Source organism: Protopterus annectens, chromosome 4.part1 (assembly GCF_019279795.1).
Source record: "Protopterus annectens isolate FY-2018-M chromosome 4.part1, PAN1.0, whole genome shotgun sequence".
Lineage (NCBI taxonomy): Eukaryota > Metazoa > Chordata > Ceratodontiformes > Protopteridae > Protopterus > Protopterus annectens.
The window spans coordinates 931,277,637-931,300,303 of NC_056734.1; the positions used below are offsets into that span (position 1 = coordinate 931,277,637).

Here is a 22,667-nt window from a genome sequence, read left to right on the forward strand (position 1 = left end):
TTTAGCCTTAGATTCTAAGCCTTGTAGCATACAAACAAGATGTGTTTGTAATCAAGTGTACAGCACATTCTGTTCTTATCAGTATTCTTGAGTGATGGTTATTTATTTTCACTGATTGCAAGTGCATTCACTGAAAAATGTATGCATACTGTGAAGCCTGCTTTAATATGGGCATTTCTAGACTTATGCAAAGAGAATACTATATTTTTGTACATTTAAATGACACCTGACCTAACAACTCCTGAAGATACCTTAACACACACAGGTATCTTAATTCTGTAATTACTTTAAAATATGAAATATAAAATGAAGACACAGGCCTAACCTTACATTTTTAGACCTATGCAAGGTCTATTTTACTAATTGTACATATGTAGGATTTATTCCATAACAATTGATGTTCTTCTTCTCCCATTGCTGCAGTCTTTACATATGGGTAGTCCGCTGTCCACAATCGGCCCGAATACCAAAGGGCTAGAACCGGCGTCGGTCATCGGCGCCCGAGACTGACGTCAGTACGTGCCAGTACAAATGCGCATGACCGCCATATACTCAGTCTTTCTTGCCGCGTGGTCCTAAGCAGAAGCAGCCTTTTGCAAGTGCCGTTCGGCGTTCTGGAATTGTCGGTTTTTGAGTTTCAGACCGGAGACCAAGTTGGGCTAAGTACCCCGTTGGGGACACTTTTGTCTTTTTCTTGCCTCAGTATTGACGGATGTCAGAAAAAGTTAATAACTGTATTTCTTGTGGGAAACAGATTCCTCATAGGGATTACCATTCACTCTGTATTCCTTGTTTAGGGCCTGAGCACGACGTGGTTGGGTGTCGCTTTTGTGCTACTTTTAACAAGCGTACTATTAAACATCGGTTGGACTGTGCTAAGCTTGTGTTTGGTAAACGTTGTAATTACAACATGCCGTCGGATTCTCCGACGCCTGGTTCTTCTAAGGAACGCAAAGAGAAGGCTTTGCGGTCCAAACAGGATGAGTCGTCCACTCCGGACTCCGGTTCTGTAGAACCACCGAATACTTCAGCGGCTCCTTCTGAAAGTTTACCTGAGTCTCAAGGGGAGCCTTTGTTACTACAGGAAGTGGCTTCTCCTGTGTTAGGCCAGGCTGAGGGTGCTTCTCAGATGTCGGTGGTTCCCTCCCCTCATATGGTAGTTAGGCCTCCTCCTTCTCAAAGCAAAAGCCATTCTAAGTCTAAGTCTGCCCCTGCTGGTGCTAGTCCCCAGGGTCCAGCTCCTAGGAAGCACATGTTAAAGATGACTGAAGATTTGATAACTTTAATTAGGGGTTCTATGCCCCCCCCCCCCCGAGAAGGGGCCAGGGTACAGACAGAGTTGGAGGGTTTGGTTCAGTCTTCCAATGAGTCAGATTCTTCTGTGGAAGAACTTCAAGATTTCCCTCCCTATTCTGATTTGGAGGCTGAGGACACTACTCCCTCTGCGTCCCCTCCAGAAGATTTTTCTTTCTCTGAGACTTTGCATTCCATGAGGGAACATTTCAAATGGGAAGGCCAGGATTATTCTGATTCTCGTAAAAGGCTAAGAGAATTCTTGTTTTTGCCTCAGCATAGGCCCTTGGCTATTCCTCCTGTATTGGATGTTGTTCAGTATGTATTTTCTGAGGCTGCCCTTAACCCAGATTCTCTGCCTCCTGCCCCGGTTAAACCAGATAGATACTACAGGGTTCCGGAAGCTCACAAGTACTTATATAAGAGTCCTAGGGCTGATCCAGAAACTATTACTCAAGGCCCCAAAGGTGTTAGGGCTTCTGTGGTTAAGAATCCAGTTCCTCTGGACAAGGATGCTAGGGCCCTGGATAGGTGGGGTAAAAAACTGTATACCTCTTCTACTTTGGCTATGAGAGCTTTAAATTGTCAGTTTCATATGCTCAGGTATCAAAATTATTTGCTGGGCCAATTGAAATGTAAAGTAGATGCTTTAGCTGAAGGTATTGAATGTAAGGAGCTTCAGGATTTAGTGCATGCTTCAGACCAAGTTGGTAAGCATTCTTTGCAGTGTGGTTTTGATGCTTTACAGGCTTCTTCCAGGGTGGCTGCTACTAGTTCAGTTGTTCGCAGGCATGCCTGGCTTAAAGATCAGACCTTGTCAGAGCATGTTAAGGCTTGAATTATGGATGCTCCTCTGCAATCTGATGTTCTTTTTGGCCCTCCAGTAGAGTCAGTTTTGAAAAAAATGGAGGACAAAGCTAAGTCTATGCAGATGGTTAAGGACTTTTTACAGGTTCAGCCCCCTAAGTTCAGTAGAAATTGGCCTGCTTAGGGATGGTCTTTCCCCTCTTCGGATTATCAATCTAGGGGCAGGTCGAGGCGAGGTAGAGGTAGGGCTTCCTCTCAGGGCCCTGTTACTTCTAGGACTTTGAGTTCTTCTACCCTTTCTGCTGGGGAGGGCAGGGGTCAGTCCTTTCGGAAACAGACCCAATGACCTGTGTCTTCAGCTGCCGGACTCTGCCTTGCTTGGCAGCTCCTCTAGGAGGAAAACTGGGACTTTTCAAAAGGAATTGGCATTTGGTTACCCAAGACAAATGGGTATTGGACATAATAAATCGAGGCTACAAATTTTATTTTCACACATTCCCTCCTTTCAAAGGCATGCCGGATGTGCCTCATCAGCAAAGACTGGAAGCACAGGCACAAATTTCTTCTCTGCTTCAGTTGGGAGCAATACAGGAAGTACCTTCTGCAGAAAGGGGCACAGGGTTTTATTCCCGTCTTTTCTTAGTGCCAAAGAAAGGAAATACTTGGAGACCAGTTCTGGATTTGTCCATTCTAAACACCTTTCTGGAAATTCCAAAATTCAAGATGTTGACACTGCAACAGCTGTTACCTATGTTGGGCAAAGATCACTGGATGGTGACTCTGGATCTCAAAGAAGCCTATCTTCACATTCCTATCAGGCCCAGTTGCAGGAAATTCCTGAGATTTCGGAATGGGAATTTGCAGTATCAGTTCTCTGCATTGCCCTTTGGCTTGTCTACTGCGCCCAGGGTATTCACAAAAGTCCTGGCTCCAGTAATAGCTTTTCTCAGACTAAAAGGAATTCAAATTTATCCTTATCTGGACGACTGTTTGATTCTGGCTCAAGGCAAGCACAAACTTCTTCAACATCTGCAGTATGTAATGACAGTTTTAAGATGCCTAGGGTATTCTGTGAACGAAATAAAGTCCAGTCTAGTACCCTCACAAGAGATGTGTTTTCTGGGTGTAAGACTGAACACAGCTGCTCAGATGGCATTTCTTACCCCGGACAAACAAAGAAATCTTCACCTATACTTCCAACAGTTATCAGTAATGTCCAGGCTGACTGCAAGGACAGTCCTTCAAGCCTTGGGGTTCATGGCATCTTGCATTCTAGTACTTCCCAATGCCAAACTGCATATGAGGAAGCTGCAATGGTATCTCAAAAGCGTTTGGACTCAACACAGCCACGATTTGGACACTGTCATTCGGATTCTGCCTTGCATTCAGAAAGAATTTGTGTGGTGGGCTCAGGAATGTCACCTAAACAAGGGACTCTCTGTGACCCAACCAGAGGCAAGTCAGATATTAACGACAGACGCCTCGGAGTCAGCCTGGGGAGCTCATTTCACAGGAAAATGGATTCAAGACCTTTAGCCCCCAGAGCTACTTCACTTGCATATCAACATGAAAGATATGCTGGCAGTTCAATTTGCTTTGGAAGCATTCAAGGGCCTACTTCAACCAGGACTGGTGTTGATTTGAACAGACAACACAACTGTCATGTGGTACATCAACAAGCAGGGGGGAACTCATTCTTACCCTCTTTGCAGACAAGCAATGCTGTTATGGGAAACTGCTTTAAATCTGCACATCATTCTTCGAGCACAGTTTCTGCCAGGAGCACAAAATTCTTTAGCAGATGTTCTGAGCAGACAGATTGTGGATCCTCACGAATGGAAGTTGGACCCTCAGGTATTTCTTCAGTTGACCATGGCTTGGGGAACTCCAGACATAGATCTGTTCGCTTCTCCTCTGAATTTTCAACTGCCACTGTTTTGCACAAGGCTGTTTCATCCAACAGCCTGGAAAATGGATGCACTATCCTTCAGTTGGAGCAACCTTCACGTGTATGCTTTTCCTCCCTTGCCTCTTCTTCCAAAGGTACTGTTGAAAGTCAGGAGGGACAAACCTTGCATGATCCTTATAGCACCGGATTGAACTCGTCAGCATTGGTACCCTCTGTTGAGGAGCTTAATTCATGGGACACCTTGGCCATTACCACAGATTCCTCACTTATTGTCTCGGGAAAACAATCATTTTCTCAATGTCAGGGTGCAATCCCTACACCTGACAGCCTGGCGCATTCTGTTTTAAAGAAGGAGGGCCTTCAGCTCCCTCAACAAGTTTTGGATGTTATTTTGGAAGCCAGGCGACCTAGTACTCGAAAGGTTTATGCTGATAAATGGAAGAGATTTTTTCTTTGGAGTTCAGCTAAAGGCTTTGATGTCAAATTGCCTAATTTGAGTTGTACATTGCAATATTTGACTGTATTATTGGACAAGGGTTTGTCCTTCTCTTCTGTAAAAGTGCATGCTGCAGCTATTTCTGCTCACTATGATTGTGACCCTCCTTTGTTTTCACATCCATTGGTTAAACAGTTTCTTAGAGGGGCAAAGAATATAAGACCCCCACGAAGAGCTCCTACTCCTGCCTGGGATCTTAATTTTGTTTTGGAAAAGCTGACTCTGCCTCCTTTTGAACCTGCAGCTACAGTTGAATTGAAGTTGTTGTCTTGGAAGACTGCTTTTTTGTTGGCTGTTACTTCTGCTAGAAGGGTATCTGAATTACAGGCCCTCATGGCAGTGGAACCTTTTCTGATTTTTCACAATGACAGAGTTTCCTTACGTACTAATCCTACTTTTATGCCTAAAGTGATTTCTAATGTGGCATTGAACCAATCTATACATTTGCCTACTTTTTATGCTAACCCCCAAAATAAAGGGGAAAAAGTTTTGCATTCTTTGGATGTACATAGGCAGTTAAGGTATTATTTGAGCAGAACCAAAGAGTTCAGAAGATCTCAACAATTATTTGTTTCTTTTGCTTTGACTTCACAAGGGAAAGCTGTCTCGAAACAAACTATTTCCAAGTGGATTGGCCATTGTATTGCTTTTTGTTACTCTCATCATGGAAAGGATGTTCCAGTTGGGATCAGGCCTCATTCTACTAGGGCTACGGCCACCTCTACTGCTTTTTTGAGAGGGTAGCTACTAAAGACATTCTAGAAGCAGCTACTTGGAGTTCTGTACATACCTTTACAAAGCATTATCATTTACCTCTTTATTCTAGGTCTAGGGCTGGGTTTGCCACTGCAATCTTACAGGGCATGTTAGCAGCTCCTAATGCTATTTAGTTGGCCAGCCTCCCTTTTCCCGTTGCTCTGGGATTCTACCCATATGTAAGGACTGCAGCAATGGGAGGCGAAGAACATAGTACAGTTTTGTACCTACCATAAATGTAGATGTTCGAGGATCTCCATTGCTGCAGTCCAATTTTCCCTCCCTCCTTCCCCCTTTTTAGGTTGGGTTTTGGGTGGTGTTTTTTGCATTCTGGCGTCTGAGGCAAGAAAGACTGAGTATATGGCGTCGGTCATGCGCATTTGTACTGGCACGTACTGTCGTCAGTCTCGGGCGCCGATGACCGGCGGTTCTAGCCCTTTGGTATTCGGGCCGATTGTGGACAGCGGACTACCCATATGTAAGGACTGCAGCAATGGAGATCCTCGAACATCTACATTTATGGTAGGTACAAAACTGTACTTTTCTGAAATTACTAAAATGGGATTTATTTTTGTAATTACGTTAAATCTGTTAATATGGTCTGCAAAGGATACTGTAATAATCACTAGAACTAATATAAGTTTTTTTTAAACTGGTAAATAAACCTGCAATTTTAATTTTGACCACTGGGTGTCACTTGAGCATTTATGGTCTCTTTGGATTGATGTCTCTTAACTTTATGATTTAATTATAACTGGTAAACTCCTTTTTTCTTGAAGCATAACTACCAAATACTGTACTAACTTGTATCTACAATGTTTCAGCTAGATTTTTTACTAATAACCCTATTTGCTATTTTAATTTCTCTGTGCTGTAATAGATGTCTGCCTTTTAAATTTATGTCTTAAATATCCTGCAAATATTTATGTGCTGTAAAACTTGAAGTACTTTTACTAAAATCTATGCTTTCTTTATTTCAAATACGATAAGTATTTTGTAAGGTGCACTGTATGCTGCAAATTAAGCCTGCCCTGATTATATAAAATAACTGTTGCTACTAATTCTTTAATACTGTCGCTTTACTGTTAAAACTAATGGCTGAATAATGTGAAGTAATGCTGTTAGAAATGTATAACTGAGTATGAATGCTATATTCTGAAGGTTTCTGAAATTTACCATACCGAACTCATAATTGAGTACGAATGTGAGTGTGAAGAAATTAGACACTGTCATCTGTGCTAGCATGTCTATCTGAAGCTTTGTACATAATCTCAGATTAACTTGTCTATTATATATGCCAGCATGACTAGCTATGATATTGTAAATAAGTTCTTATATGTTGATTAATACTGTGTACAGGATGTTTAAAAAAGTTGGACAGTGTTCTGTTACGTGTCTGTGTGTGTTTATGCAGGAAATTCTAAATGCAGACTGTCTCAGAATCAGCTGATCTACAGATGATGTCAGTGGCATGTGTTCAGATGCTCTGTGTTTACTGTCAGAGACTGAAAGACAGGAAGGAACTTTAAAAGAACAGCTGTTGTTGATTTTCAAAGAGTGAGATGAAAATAAGAAAGGGAACAGTTGAGACAGTTAACCTGGCTTGTAAAAGTGCCTGTTGAAGACAGTTTAAACAGTTGTGTTCAGTTTAGTTCACAGTTGAGTTGAGTTGTATTCACAGTTGGACTCCCCAAGAACTGTGAGCCTACCTTTGCTGTGTTGTAATATTTACTTTAGATCAGTGATGGTATTCTTCAGTTAGATAGGACATTACAGCTAATCAGAGTTTTTCTAAATGTTGGATTTCTGTCCTTCAGTATTAATTTCATTTTCCTTGTGATTGAATTATGTTTGTTGAAATTACTATTTTACATTTTTAATCATTTTGCTCATTATTAAATATTTTTATTATCCACTCCGACAGTCTGGCTGCTTTAGGTCAAATGCAGCAATTTGTTTTAATATCTAATTTTAATAATTGGACACCCCTTTGAAAGGGCATGTAGACACACTAATTGGTGGCAGTATTTTACTGTAGCATTTGGGGGAAGGGACACAGCTGGAAATCTGGGTCAGGTTTTTTTTTTCCCAGAAGTGTTTGGTTGTCTGAGATTCTGTTTGTGGGAGTGTATCAGAGGTCTTAAACAGGGACAAATTGCTCTGAGTATGTAATGAGTTGCATTAGGGGTGGACAGAAGTGTACAGTCTAGTCCCAGGTTATAGAGCATGTTCCAGTTGTGCTCTTGGGGGAAATTGTGAAATACTGCTCCTGGTTAAGTGACAGTCTCATACTGGAGTCAGTAGTAAGGATTGAAGTTCCTTACTTACTGACCCAGGATAGTAGGGAATGTCACACATTGTTGGCAGTTCAGTGGGATATTAACTGGATGTCACATTCACATTCTGAAATTTGGCTTCATCTAAAATAGCTTTGTGTAAATATTATAATCTGGAAACTAGCTAAACTAATACTAAATGAATGTTTTTTGCCAGTGTTACCCAAATATAGATAAAAACATAAACATAAATCTGGTGATGTTCTATTCTAGAAACTAAACTATTAGTAAAGGAATACCTTTTTGTTTGTATTATCTGAATACAGATAAAAAACCATATGCCAAGACCCTGGAAGAAAACACAATGAAGCTTAACGACAGTTAGAAAGAAATGAAGCAGGGAACCAGAAAGAAATGAAGCAGGGAACCATAGAAACAGGAACCAAAGAAGAAAAGGATCATTTAAATGTGGACACTGTGCTCAGTGTCCATATATTATAAACAGGGAAACTGTGTTCCTTGAAAGGAGACAATTGGTTCTCCAGGGGAAAGAATACAGTAACTGTGAGGCAAAGGAATAGTATATTTGGCAAACTGTAGAATCTGTCAAGCCTTCTATGTTGGGAAGACAGAACGAAAGTTGAAAAGAAGAATTTATGAACACATGTACGAGATACAAAACAAAAAAGAAACAAATCACTCTATAAACATAAGTTACAATGTGAACAGGCATATTATGAATTTTTTGTACTGGAAAAAGTGAAATATGATGTTAGAGGTGGTTTATGGGAGGAAAGAACTGAGTACCGCGAGCTTTGGTGGCAAGTTACGTTGCAAGCCAACAAGCATCTGGGACTTAATGAAAGTATTTCCATTGCCCCCCCTCCTCAAACTAAGAGCTGCAAAATGATAGATCCCAAATAGGAATCTAATGTTCTTCCTTTACTTAATTATTAAGTTATTAACTAATTTCCATGTCAGGATTGTTATCTCAGCCTGTATTTCAACAATATATTTTTCAACATAAGCTGATGAACTACACTGACGTCAAGAAACTGAAAGAATTTTTAAAGTGTTTTTAGAATGTTTTTAAAGTATTTGTATTTTGCATTTTGCTATTTTGCACGTTATTTATTTATTTAACATGAAGATTTTAAACATATTTGTATTAACATGGTAGCTGCTTATTACTGTATTGCTCTGAATTTTGTAAGCATGATTACAACAGTAACTTCATATAAGTTCTAGGTTCAGAGAAATTCCTAGGAAACACACATTTTTTATAATAGAAAATGGTAGTTCAACTTTGTTCCACAAGATGGCATTGTGTTAAAAGTTGTTTTAGAAAAGGTTTTCGAGATTTTTAAAGTTCACATTAAAGTAACAAAAAATTACTGTATCAAAGAGTTTGCAAACTTTTAGACAACTGGTATGATATTTGATTGTTATCATTAGTACAATTAGGTCAATAGTACTTTTATGCAAGAAATAAGACATTTAGAATGTGCCTTTAAAAGTTTTCATGACATAATTTTCAATTATGCCTCATTTACTATGCAGCATGAGATTGGTGGTTTTAAATGTTAATTGATGTATGTATGTATGTGTGTGTGTGTATATATATATATATATATATATATATATATATATATATATATATATATATATATATATATATATATATGCATTGATATAGTTACCAGTCCACATCTGAGGAAGTTTTTCAAACAAAAACGTACTTGCATTTGGAGCGTTAGTGTGATTTCAGTGTTTTTTTCCTGTGAAGTGAATGCTTGTATTACACTATTTTTACAGCTGAAAAGCTTTGTTCCTTGGCATTTTTATCCTGTGGATTTCTGTGGACTGCACTGTTAAATCAACAACTACAAGGCTTGACTAAGTTGTCCTGTCTGTAAGCTTCATTGTGTTTTCTTCCAGGGTCTTGGCATATGGTTTTTTAATTACTTTTTAGACCTGTTGACAGTTTTTGGTGAATACAGATAAAAACATAAACTGAAAACTAGTACTGTTGCTTTAACTCTAATCTGCATAAATGCACATCTGTTATATATACATTTTAATTTTAAGATTTTAGATGACTGAAACACATTTAAACTAAAAACTAGTACATTAACTTTAATCTGCATAAATGCACCTATGTTGTATATACAGTTTAGCTTTAAAGAATTTATATAACTGAAACACATTTAAACAAACATTTGATGTACTTTAGTTGTGCACCACAGCTCTTGCTAAGTTTGGGCCTTACTCTGAGGTGTCCTAGTCACTGCTGAGGTGTTGGAGGGGCTTTCCTAGTATCCTTGGAATTTTGGATACACAAACCTCCACTTTCCCACTACTGATAAGGTTGCTATGGGGTTTTGGGAGTTACTTTAAATGTTGTCCCCCATCAATGGTGGCTCATCATTGAAAGAATTGATATGACTGTAGAAAACTGGAATGAGCTGGAAACAACTGGAAGAAACTGGATGAGACTGGAATGAATGGCACCTGTTCAGCACAGTTCTGAATAAACAATCTGTCCTTTATGGAACAAATCTTTTTGCACTTTACAGAATGAATTCTGCTCACTCTGTAGTTCAGTTAAGAATGCTTTGTTATGTACAGTGGAGGTAAATGTCAACAATCTCCGAATACTGTTTCCTATAACAGTGCTGATAAACTGAAGCAATCCTCTGCACTTATATTCATATTTCTTTTTATAAACTGAAATGGTCTTCTGCATTTATATTTTTTCTTCCTGAATAGTATAATTAATATTATGAAATGCTGGATATTTGACCTGACGTCTGCACTCTTAGCAGTGTGTCTGTATTGCCTTCTGAAGACTGCACTTTCTGCATATCAGTCCAAAATGAACTAACTTAACTATGTCTGAAGTATTTCCTCATAATTCAAACTCCCTGTAAGTTTTTAAAGCCTCAATGCGCAACACATTCTGTTATCAGTAATCCTGACTGAAAATTATTTTCACTGATTGAACGTGCATTCGCTGAGAACTATATGCAAACTGTGAAGCCTGCTTTAATATGGCGGCATTTCTAGACTTATGCAAAGAGAATACTGTGTTTTTGTACATTTAAATGCCACCTGACTTAACACTATTCATCACAAGGTAATATTTACTGTGGTTGCATTCATTTGATTCTAGGTTTTAAACTGGAGTTTATAAGCCACAATAAGCACATCAAATATTAATTTTTTGTAATGTATAAACTGCTTACAGTATTTCAGTAACTACACAAGCAATCCACAGACTTCAAACATCATTTTCTTTGCACAGCTGTGAGTTATCATGTGAGGCTAAGCAGTTCTGTGTTACTTGATAGTTAAAGAAACATGATTATTACAATACAATTAAGTAATATATTATTACAGCATAAATATATTATTAGAATACAAATAAATAGTATATTAATAATTTTCAATATCTGTTTAGCTGCATTGAGGTCAAATATCAATACAGTTGTGTTTGCCATCATGTTAGCTTTAGGAAGAAATCTTCTAACACCTTGTATGTAGCATGGTTTTGGAATTATAAGTACAAATATGAACAAGGGATGTATAACACCTAGCAGTATCAGTAGGATATAACTACAAAAATGCCTGATGGCGTCTCTAGGCTGTAATGAGTTAGGGATCTCTGTCTTTGGGAAACAGACTACTTTGTAGTCTAGGATATGTATCAGCTTGAAGGAAATATTGGTAATGTTCTTGGCATTAAAGACATTCTACAACAGTTTTCCTACGGAAGTACTCCAATTAAAAATGGGTTAATCAAGTCTAGTACCTAGCACATGCAAGGTGGCTCAGTCATATTGTGGAGAATAGCCATGCAAGCCTGGGAGCTGGCATTGTCTACAAACCTTTCAATTGCAGGCAGCTCACATCTGTGAGGCATGGACATTTTTCTGGCAAAATTGCTGAATCCAGTGGGTCATATAGGCCGTGTGTAATAGCTGCATATCCCACAACTAACTGCAATGTGAGGAGCAATTCAGACAATGTTCATTTTCCCAAGAGAATGGTAGTTTACCTAAAATGTAGACCTGATCTCAAATTAAACTGCCAAAACCTTGAGAAAGCAGTCCATGTTGTTATTTTTTTTTCATTGTTTTGATTCATAGAGTTCTGAAAATAAGCAGCAAAATAAGAGTTGGCTTATTCGGATATTTTGATTTTGGTTCAAGCAGTTGTTATTTTCTTATCTAGTGAATCAGCCTTCCATGCATTTCAGTGTGCGGGTGAATTTTCTCAGCCAGCAGTGGAGTCTCTCCATCTTAATTTGGATGCAGAGTCTTGCATCCCATAATAACTTTATTTTCTGCACATGTCCTGCAGTTCCTTAAAGAAGCAAAAAATGTTTACAGAAATTTCTTATTGGCACAGTGATCACAGTTAAGGCCTTTAAAACTGCAACACCTTCATGTGATAGACCACCTTTCTGAAATTTTACAGGGTTTATGTTACTCATGTTTCCACTTTGTCAGCATGACTTATATGACATAATTGTTCATTTTAGTAGTATTTTTGAATATTATCCATCTGTAACAGGTAAACATTAACAAATGTTTAGTTCTATTTAAATATATTTTGTACTTGTGAGACCAGTTTTATCTTTGTGGCTGACCTTTAAATTATTCCTCTGTTTTTATTTCTTATTCCTTCAGAAAGGACCAGTCCCCCATTAGAATATGAATTTTTGAATTTTATTCTGGGATCCTTGACAAAGTTCTCCTTTGAACCTTTGTAGGTGGTACCTTTAAATTCCAGAAAAATAATATTAGTATTAACTGCTACTTTATCAAGGAGGATTTCACAGCTGCAGGGTTTGTGTTGTCTACCCTGCAGTATTTTCAATAAAGGTAAGATTAACTCTGCTAGATAAGCATTCTTGTATGTATAAGGTGTTCTGGAATATATTCTTGAACCAGAAGTTTCAAGTCCTTTATTCTAAGGACACAGAGAAGTACATCTGCACAAATCTGTAAATAACATTGTTTGCTTACATTTGCAGGACTAAAGATCTCTGAAAGTCAGATGATTGTGTTGCTTCCTAGGGAGCTGACTTGTTGGATTATCTTGTTGAAGTGGCATCCCAACCTCATGTACAAAAATATTAAAAAGGAGTTCTGGATGGATGGATGGTACAAAAATATTAAAAAGGAGCGATGGATGGATGGATGCTGGGAAACTTAACTGAAATAACTGTACTACTGCATGCACATGCATTACTTTTTTTTCTTAATTCAGGCAAATAAACCACTTCAAGGAGTAATGAAAGTGCATTCCATTTGAACAGCTAGAAATTCCATTCCCTTTTTCCAAGATGTGACTTTTGAGGTAGTTCCTTAGGCCTTAGTCCTTATATTTACCAGGCAATTTAAGCTAGAGGAAACCTTCAAAGCTAAAGATGGTTTTGATAGAACCATTGCTCAAGGCAGGATGCTTAGTTCACACCGGAATTTTGGAAGAATGGCTTGATATTCCATTTTTACCAATCCAGCATTCTGAAGTATAACTTAATTGCACTATCATGGTAAAGTTATGTAAGGTAGTCTTGTCTCATTGATTGAAGTTTTGCTGTCTTCATAGAAATTTCCAATCAGCTGTCCTCCTTCATTTACCTTTTTTATTTTCAAGATTTTATAGTATTGGTCCTGTTTTTTTTTTAATCTCCAGCAGGACCAAGCCCTTTCGGATCTGCTGGGGATTGTTGGGCATGCGAGAACCCTATGGGCCCATTCTTTTTCCCAGGAATCCTCCATGATTTCATCTTCTTGCAGCAAGAGTTGATTGGTAGAGAACAGGGCAGCTTTGCTGGTCCTGTTTGGTGGCCTTCTCCCTTTCCCCAAGTAGATCACCCCTTCCCTCCCTATGGTGTCTCTTTCAAGCTCTGCTGTGTAGCCGCCCTCTGGCTGGAAGCATGCTTTTACATCCCCCTGGGCTGATTGTGTAATTGCATATGGGAGCAGGGAGCATGGGATAGAGAGACTCGAGCTGTATGGGGGTATAACACCTGGTGTTTCCACTAGGTGTCAACCATGTGGTGAGTTAGAGCAGCCTCTCTCCCTACAGGATGGGAAAGCCAATGGCAGCTTTTCACTGTACCCCCATCAGCTTCTACAGGCACCTAAGCCACTGTTCAAAATCAGGTTGCCTGTGAAGTTGTCAGGTCTTTATCCCTCTGTGCAATGAAGTGAAACAAATTAGTTCTGGTGCATTGTTGAAATATTAATCTGATGAATGGTGATAGCTCTGTTAATGCTATAGTCTGTCATCTGATGAATGGTAATGCTTAGTCTTTTTAATCCTATACAGTGAATTATCTTTTGTCAAGTAGAGGTACTAATGGGAAACAAAGTATGGGGGATTGAGTTGTATAACTGATGAATGCAACATTACAGTCTTGTCTGATATTTCATCCTTCAGTGAGATGGTATGGTGGATTAGCCTGCACATGACAGATGTTCTGATTTGCAGATGGTTACAGTGTGATTTGTCTGCTTCGATGGTTCCCCTGTGAAATCTTGAAGCATAGCTAGTTACCTTACGTTACATGGAATACAAGTGATCAGAGTTACTGGGCAGTGAATCCGTAGCTATTTTATTTGAAGTACTTGAAAATAAATATGTAGCAGTTAGGTGTTTCCTTTTTGGATATCTACTTATGTTTTTAAGAGGCTATACACATATACCAGTATAAACAGGTTAACCATTGAAATGATACACTGTAAACTGATGGGAATTTAGTTAGTAATATTTTAATTCAATGCACAAAATAAATATAGCTAAAGTAGATTGTGATACGAGATGCTGATTAGTAAATTGCTGTTTAAATGAATTTAAACATAAAGCTAGGTTACTTTTCTACTTTAATATTTGGTTAATGCATTACACACTGTCAGTCTATATACGCCCACAGTTGTGTAAGTGTAAAATATTTCAGATACTACAAATGGGGTGGTAAAAGAATGCTTTATTACGGAATTGTAATCATATGACCCTGCAGCTGTGAAACAACTTTCTTTTTGGCTCACACACTAACAACTCTGACGATTGTTTCACCTTTCTTATGTACTGATGTAGGAGCAAAAACATTTAATCTCTTATTTTGCTATTTCTTTCAGATATTGAGGGATTCCAGGAGAGCTGGCAACGTAGAATTCCGTATTTTTTTTTTGTTGGGGGTGGAGGGGACTGGTAAAATTTCACTCTTTTTGTATTCAGTACTTCCACATAAATTAACATTGAATTTTTATGATGGTAGTTCAGTAGTTCCATATAAATTAATGTTGAAATTTTATGCTAGCAGATTTGATCACCTGTTTTAGGAAAAGTGCTAGTGAAGCAGGTGTGTAAATTTCTTGTAAGTTCCACAGAGGAGCAATGGCTTCACACTGGGTTCCCCCGTAACAAAGATTCCATTTTATTAGTGAAGTGCTTGTTGCTTACCACAGTGGTATGGTGTTTGCTGTAATATGGCAACTTCATTGGATTAATCTGTTGCAGTTACTATTGCACACACATTTTTCAAAAATTTGTTTCTTGATATTTCTGTGTAGCTTCTTCTGTTAACACTCCTGGCTTCAGATTCTGATATGGATGTGCTAATTGTAGCTGTGTTATCTCTCTATACATTTTGTATGGAACAATTCACAGCTCAAGGGCTGTGTATCATTAATACTAATGAAAAAATGTTTGCCAGAATAGAACGTACTTTAAGATGAATCTGGATAGGCATCCAGGACTGTTAAGTTTGGTTCAGTTTAGTCATGTACAGTTATTTATAGGATGTGACTTTATTCCTCTGTCATACTGTAGAATCACAGTAGTTACCTTCCTTCCTTCCTTCTTTTCCAGGCTATCCATCCAGGTTATGGGTTTCTGTCAGAAAATACAGAATTTGCAGAGTATTGCAAGCAGGAAGGAATTATATTTATTGGACCCCCTTCATCTGCTATAAGAGACATGGGCATTAAGAGGTATTTGCAGTGTTTGTTTGCTTTGTTTTTCCTACATCATTACAATGTTATGACATTGTTACTCGGTGGTGGTGGTGGTGGGGCTGTATATGGTTTCACACTGTGACTTCTAGAAGTCAGTGGGGGTTGTAGATAAGCTTTTGTCATGTGGACTTGAAATTAAAGTAGTACATTTAGAGTGAAAAGTTTGCTTTATTTTACTTTGTGTATTTGCTTAGCCACAGTGCCCATGTTCTGAGTGACCGTGGAGACCATATAAATAGTAACAGCAGTATGGCAGCACACATTGTGGCTTGATCTGGGTAAATCATCTTTTACTTCTGGTGGATGGACATTGTCTGACCATAGGAGGAGAAGGCTTAATTAAACAAATTGGAGTCCCCTGTCATAAAAATAGGTATGAATTATGCACAAAGCAGACATAATGCATTTCTATTATAAATGGTATTATTTAAAACAACATTTTTTTTATTAACACCATTGTACTTTCTGTAGTCCTTGTTACTTCTGACTTTTCTGTGCTGACGCAAGTTAAAGCAGATTTCTTTAAGATGATGGCAGCACATTTGCACTATTATATGATATACTTTTTTTCCTCTTAGACTGTTTTGCCCTCCATACTGTTGACTGTCAAGACTCCATTCTATCAGACCATGCTTCAGAGTTTTCAATCACACCTATAGTAGCAGCTGTCTAAAGGAGCTGTTATTCAGGGAACCATGAGGGTACTTTACACTCTTGCTGTCATCCCTGAAATGAGAGCAATTTGAATGACTTGGCTCTACCTGTTGGGCAAGGAATGAGCGAACCCTATTATCACTGTGACCCACAATGCTCTCACCTTGTGAGTGCATGCTTTCCCTTACTCAGTGTGAAGGCTACCACCTGTTGGGGCCTAATGCTCATCCTAAGGCCACCTGTGCACTGCCCATCTTCTGAGGGTAAATGTGGTGTGAGTCACTTGCTACACTGTCCCCCGAAGAATGAGATCACCTGTTCTTCCTGCCAGCACAGTCAAGCACCAGAGCTGCTAGTTTAATTCAGGTCACCTGAGCAGTAGTCAGGGCCTTATCACTCTAGACCACCAACTTCATGATATATATTATGTCACTCTGTTTGTTAAAAATTATGTGGCGCTAGCAATCTCCCATATTGGAGGAGCATGTAGTACATGAAATTTGATTTGCAAGGGAGGTTGTTTTACCTTAAAAATGAAACTGAGAGTCTTCATTTATGGTTGAGTTTTATTTGTTACTTCATTACATCACTGCTTTTGTCCAGTGCAGTAATCAAGTGCATTTGTGGGATATACAGTATTAATTCGATTATCCGAAACGTCAGTTATCCGAACACAGCCTTCCAAAATTTTCAGGTAGGAAAAATGATAGTCTGAATATGTAAACATTATACGTATTCGCTTGTGTGTGTTTTATGAACTTGTACTACAATACTATACTGTACCATTTTATACGTATAGTAAATTTGTTTTATTTTTCTTGTTTAATGCTCATAAAACACATTTTAGAAGTTTTTTATCCAGTTCAATTATATGTTTGATTATCTGAACTACCCTAGGTCCCAGTTAGTTCAGATAATTGAATCTTTACTGTAATAATTTTTTTTCTTTATGTTAGGAATGCAGTGCACTCTATTCCGAGGTAAATTCTCTCCATTATATAATATAGTGAATTATGTACATGAACAAAAACTGCTGGGTAAACATTTTAGTGAATGAATCGCAGTACAAGTAATCAAATGTGAATGTCGATTGGTTAGACATAAACTGTAACTCACCTACATCTAGAGTGAACTTATTTAGTGTCACACAACTAAGTAATAGCACCACACATTATAGCAAGATATTAAATTCCCTATTAGACTTGATCCTAGTATCAGACCATAGGAAATACACCACCTCAGGTACAATGACTGTCTCAATGATCATTTTCCAGTCTGTACAACCAGACATCTCACACATCCACTTAAACGGCATTTTTATAAAACAAAATGCAACCTTTCCAAGTTTAACCCAGAAATATTCAGTACTATCGTATTATTTATTAAATGTAACTTCCTAAAAATCCTCCCCTTAGATGATGCTGTAAATGAATTCAATGCAGCTTTCCAGAATATCCTAAATTACCTTGCACCTCCTAGAAGGAGGCTAAAAACAAATAATGCAATTTGGCTATCTAACAGTAGTAATGCAGGATAGAGAAAAACATGGAAAGAATGGCAAAAATATAAAACTCCATACTATCTTAAGCTTCAGAATACTTCACAATCTTACTAAAAAGCAAATTAATGAAGACAAAAATATACTACAATAACTTTCAGAATAATAGTAAACACAACCTTAAAAAATTCTGGAAAGTCATTAAAAAAATCTTGCATCCCGACCATAAATTCAGCCGTTATCCCCTCTCCCAATAAAACATCCACTTTACCCTTCAAACCTCTGCCACATACTATAAAAAATTACTCTTAAACCCAAACCATACTCTACTTTAGCTGATGACCTTCCAAGTGATTTTCTTAAAATAGCAACTGATAACATTGCCTATCTTGTCTCAGTCCTTATTAATAGGTCAATCCAGAAATCTCCCATTCCTTTTCTGTGAAAAAAGTTACAAATTATCCTTCTGCACAAAGAAGGAAATTATTCAGACATTACTAACTTTAGACTTGTAACTTTCATATCCCCCTCTCCAAAATACTTGAAAAATGTAAAAAATTGCTAAACTATCTTGTGCAGGAAGAACTCCTGTCCCCCACACAACATGGCTTCTGTCCTTCCCATGGTATTAACACTGCACTTCTAACCTATATAAATAATGTCAGTAAAGTTAGAGGTAATGGCATACTCTTCTCCTCATATCTAGAGTTGTCTGAAGCCTTTGACACAGTTTGCCACAGCAAATTTCTACTTCAAATGTCGTCATTAGGTCTCTCTCAGCTAGCCCTTCTGTGGTTCAGAAGCTGCCTATCCAAAAGGTATCAGTCAATAAAATGGCACTCCACCCTCTTTCCATAACTCCCAGTCACCACTGGTGAACCACAAGGCTCTGTCCTTGGTCTCCTCCTCTTTAACATTCTCAATAATCCCCTCGACACATCCACCCAACAGGCCTCCCTAATACAGTACACAGATGAATCCACACACATTTGCACATCTGACAATGTTGCATACCTCAAAAAAATTGCTCAGAAAGCTTTAACAGTACCCATGTAGTAACAAACAAGGCTCTTAAAACCAAAGATACTTTAATAAAGTTAAGGGCTGTCATCTTCTGTAGAGACTTCTTCAGAACTGTTGAAACACTGCTTTCAAGCTTATATACACAATAATAAAATGGGATTGGTAAAAAGGTTTGTAGAGGGTTGCAATGGGGCAGCCTGTGCTATGTTTGCCAGTGTGGTATTATATTATTGGGAATAGCAAATGGTATTCAAAACTCCTTATAAGAACAACATTCCCCTATATCAAAGGTTTTTAGATGATTTTTTTTATTTGGGATAGCACAACAGATGAATTGAAGAATTGTAAGGCATTTCTGACCAAAACTACTGGCTTTTTAAAATGTATTTTTATGTGTAATATAAATATTATTAATTATTTAGATATTAATGTACAAAAGGATCTTGAGAGTGATAGTTTTGTTTCAAGGATATATAGAAAGGAATGTTTTTCTAATTTATATGTACACTTTTTGAGTACACATCCCTTACACCAGAAAGAAATATAATAAAGGGACAATTAGGGCAGCAAGGCTGACACTTCACAATATTCTGATTTTGCATTAAAAATAGGGAAAATCAAAAAGTTTTTTTTACAACGTGAATGCCTACAACCCTTAATTAAATGAAATGGTATCTGAGGTCCAAAGGGGATGGGTACACAATTCAAACCATTATTGGGAAGTACAGAGAATGTGGATACTATGGGAACTGGAATAGAGTGTATGGATGTCAGTTACAAAAAGTCTTTTATGAAATATTGTCAAGTTATTAAGGGTATACAAAATATTCTATGGAAGAACTGGAATATTTTTGTCAAAAATGCCAGATACTTTGCATTTCTTTTCCAGGCCACCATTATTTACTTATAAAAGAGGCCAGAAAATTAAGGATATTTTTGAAAGTGGTATTAAGGCACAGGAGAACTTGGGGAATGGTAATTTAAAACCAAAAGCTACCTATAAGTGCTATCTGTATAAAGAATGTCAACACATAGGAGAAGGTGAACTATTAAATATTCCTACTTTAGATAGGACACTTAAAGGGTACAAATATTGATAGGAGAAGGTGAACTATTAAATATTCCTACTTTAGAGAGGACACTTAAAGGGTACAAATACTGTAACTGTAGAAGATTAAATATGTGCTCTCTGGTTTGAATGACCAGGTATGTTTGGCTTTGGTGTTAAAATTAAGGGCAGCTAAGCTCTAAATATGTTTTAATAGCACTCTGGTTAGCATAACATGGATTCTTACTGTGAGAATGTAGCCTTGAAATACAGTCTATAACATTTTTATTGTATAAAGTGGTATCAGTGTCACGTTCTTCACAATTTTATTGTACTTTTTTTTTTAATTTAACCTGGTGCATTTATATTTTCTTATTATACTTTCATGTGAAATCTGCTGTTATTTTTATTTGCTTATATAATAAATGTATATAATTACTGTGATTAACATTTATGGCATGTTTTCAGTTCACAAAACGAAAATGACACAAATGATATGACAAACCTTTTATCAATCACATTTTATTATTGTATATCTAAGCTTGAAAATACTGTTTCAACGGTTCAGAAAAAGTCTATACGGGAGACAAAAGCACTTAACTTTACTAAAGTATCTTTGGTTTTAAGGGCCTTGTTTGTTAGCACATTTATTACTGACACATAATTAGCTGGTTGATATCTTTCAGAGTTTTGCTTTGTTATTGTTTTTTTCTGCTCTGAATTCACAGCTTTGTTGAATTAAAGCTTTAACAGCAACTGAAACATGGCTTTGTAACGCACAACTCTTACTCAATCCTAAAAAAACGACTACTTTTTCCCCAAATCCATCGACATGAAAAAAACAAAATTTGAAGTCCTCTCTTTTGATAGTACAGCCATTGAAGTCACTTCTCATAGCAAATTATTAGGGATGATAGTGCATGATAATCTTAAATTCAACCTGCATATACAAAATTGGATAAGAAAAACTCATCAAAAACTAGGAATGCTTTATAGAACCAAAATCTTTCTCACACATGCAACTTAAGCTACATTTACCCCCTACTTATCTCCTCCCCACACTTTCTTATGGTGCTCCCATCCTTACAAACGTTCAGGCATTACAAAAAGTCAAAACTTGAACAATGTTTTAACAAAGTTGCCAAATTTATAGCCAGTACCCTTTTCAGAACCCATCACTGTATAGCACTAAAAAGCCCGAACTGGTTATCAGCTTCTTGTCACTTATAAAATTATTCAGAATCCATCTGCTTGTCCAGCACTAAATAGCATTCTACATAACTATGTTTCTAGTCAGTCATTGCAATCCAGTGACCAAAAACTCCAGTGTGTCCACAAAGCTATCAAATCTGCTGGGCATTGTTTGTATTCGTACCATGTTGCTAAGTCCTGAAACTCTTATCTCTGTTCATCAGATGAATACCCTCTCTCCCATCCTTCAAAACATTCTGAAAGATTTATTCACCAAGAGCTAGGTTCTGATTTTGCTCAACACCAGGATAAACTATATCCCTAAATGTGAACAAATGCCTATTCATAACTTGCATCTGCTGACTCTCCCGTCTTCATACACCTCCTTACTTCTATCAATTTCTGTCCTTTGGCTTTCTCTGTAAATATACCATAAGTCTGTTTTTCTCACTTTGTATTGCAACTCTTGATTATATTATGCTGGCTTACCTTTAATTTCTCTGTAAACTGGCTGAAATTTCCCTAGCTGTTAAATCATTATCATATAACTTGTATCTATTCTTAACCAATGTTTTCATATTATATCTAATTTGGTGTAATTATTTAAACTGTATTTGTTTTTTGTATTATTGTTAAAGACTGTAAATCTGTTGTTCTTAAAATGTTTTGTAATACTTTGGAGCTTTTCTCCCCGGTCCTCCACTGAAAATGAGCTCCTACCCAGTCAGACTTTCTCAGTAATCAAATGTCAATAAATACATAAATAAATAATTAAATAATTACATTTTATAATTACTGTATATGCCATGATCCAGATTAGGGCTAAAACAGGTAACTATACAATAAATAAATTATTAGAACTCTCCTTGCTGTATAGTCATTGGACATGGCTAGCCAATCTATGTCCTGTCCTGTTACTCTGTGAGATAGGTACAAGAGATAGGTACAAGAGTGCTTTCCAAAGATGTTAACAGAAACAAACATTTGTGATTTTCAGGGATGGTTTCGCTGTTGAAGGTATTTTACAGATATACCTGTAGGCAGTGGTAGTAGTAGGCATTTCCCACAAAAGTAACATGGTCATTTTATTTATATTACTTGTTACAGTAATCTGGGTAGGTGATTGAATGTTAACTGTGTGCTGTGACTGACAGCAGCAAATAGAAATATTGTTGCTATTATTTCTTTCATTTTCTTTGTGATCAAACATCACACAGTTCATTAGGAAGGGAAGGCAGTCAGTGTTTGAAAGTAAAATGGCAGTAAAATGATCATTGCTATGACTTGTTGTGGCTGAGAGAAGTCTATATGTTTCTGAGAGCAACAAACTGAAATACATTATTGTAGCCGTACTTTTCCCTTCATCGTAAACCAACATTAGTAGCACATAAAAGGTGGCTATCATTGTATGCAGGAGGAGGAGGTAACAGTATATCTATCAGCAGCAAGTTGAAATACATTATTGTGGCTGTTATGTGCTCAGTTTTTCACAGTAGGAGATCAGAGATATATAATTTATATGCGTGTGTGTGTGTGTGTGTATATATATATATATATATATATATATATATATATAATTTCTATGTGTGTATATATGTATATATGTGTGTGTGTGTGTGTGTATATATATATATATATATATATATAATTTATATGTGTGCCTGTGTGTGTGTGTGTGTGTGTGTG

General features: G+C 37.3%; 1 protein-coding gene across 1 annotated transcript in view; it reads left to right on the forward strand.

Annotated features, from left to right (window-relative positions):
* Positions 1-22,667, forward strand: part of MCCC1 (methylcrotonyl-CoA carboxylase subunit 1) — a gene marked incomplete in the record, with an annotated part of 1,520,932 nt that overhangs the window by 330,378 nt on the left and 1,167,887 nt on the right. Inside the window, 1 exon segment of the mRNA XM_044070663.1 lies at positions 15,422-15,543. Within this exon segment, the coding sequence (XP_043926598.1) occupies positions 15,422-15,543 (122 nt within the window).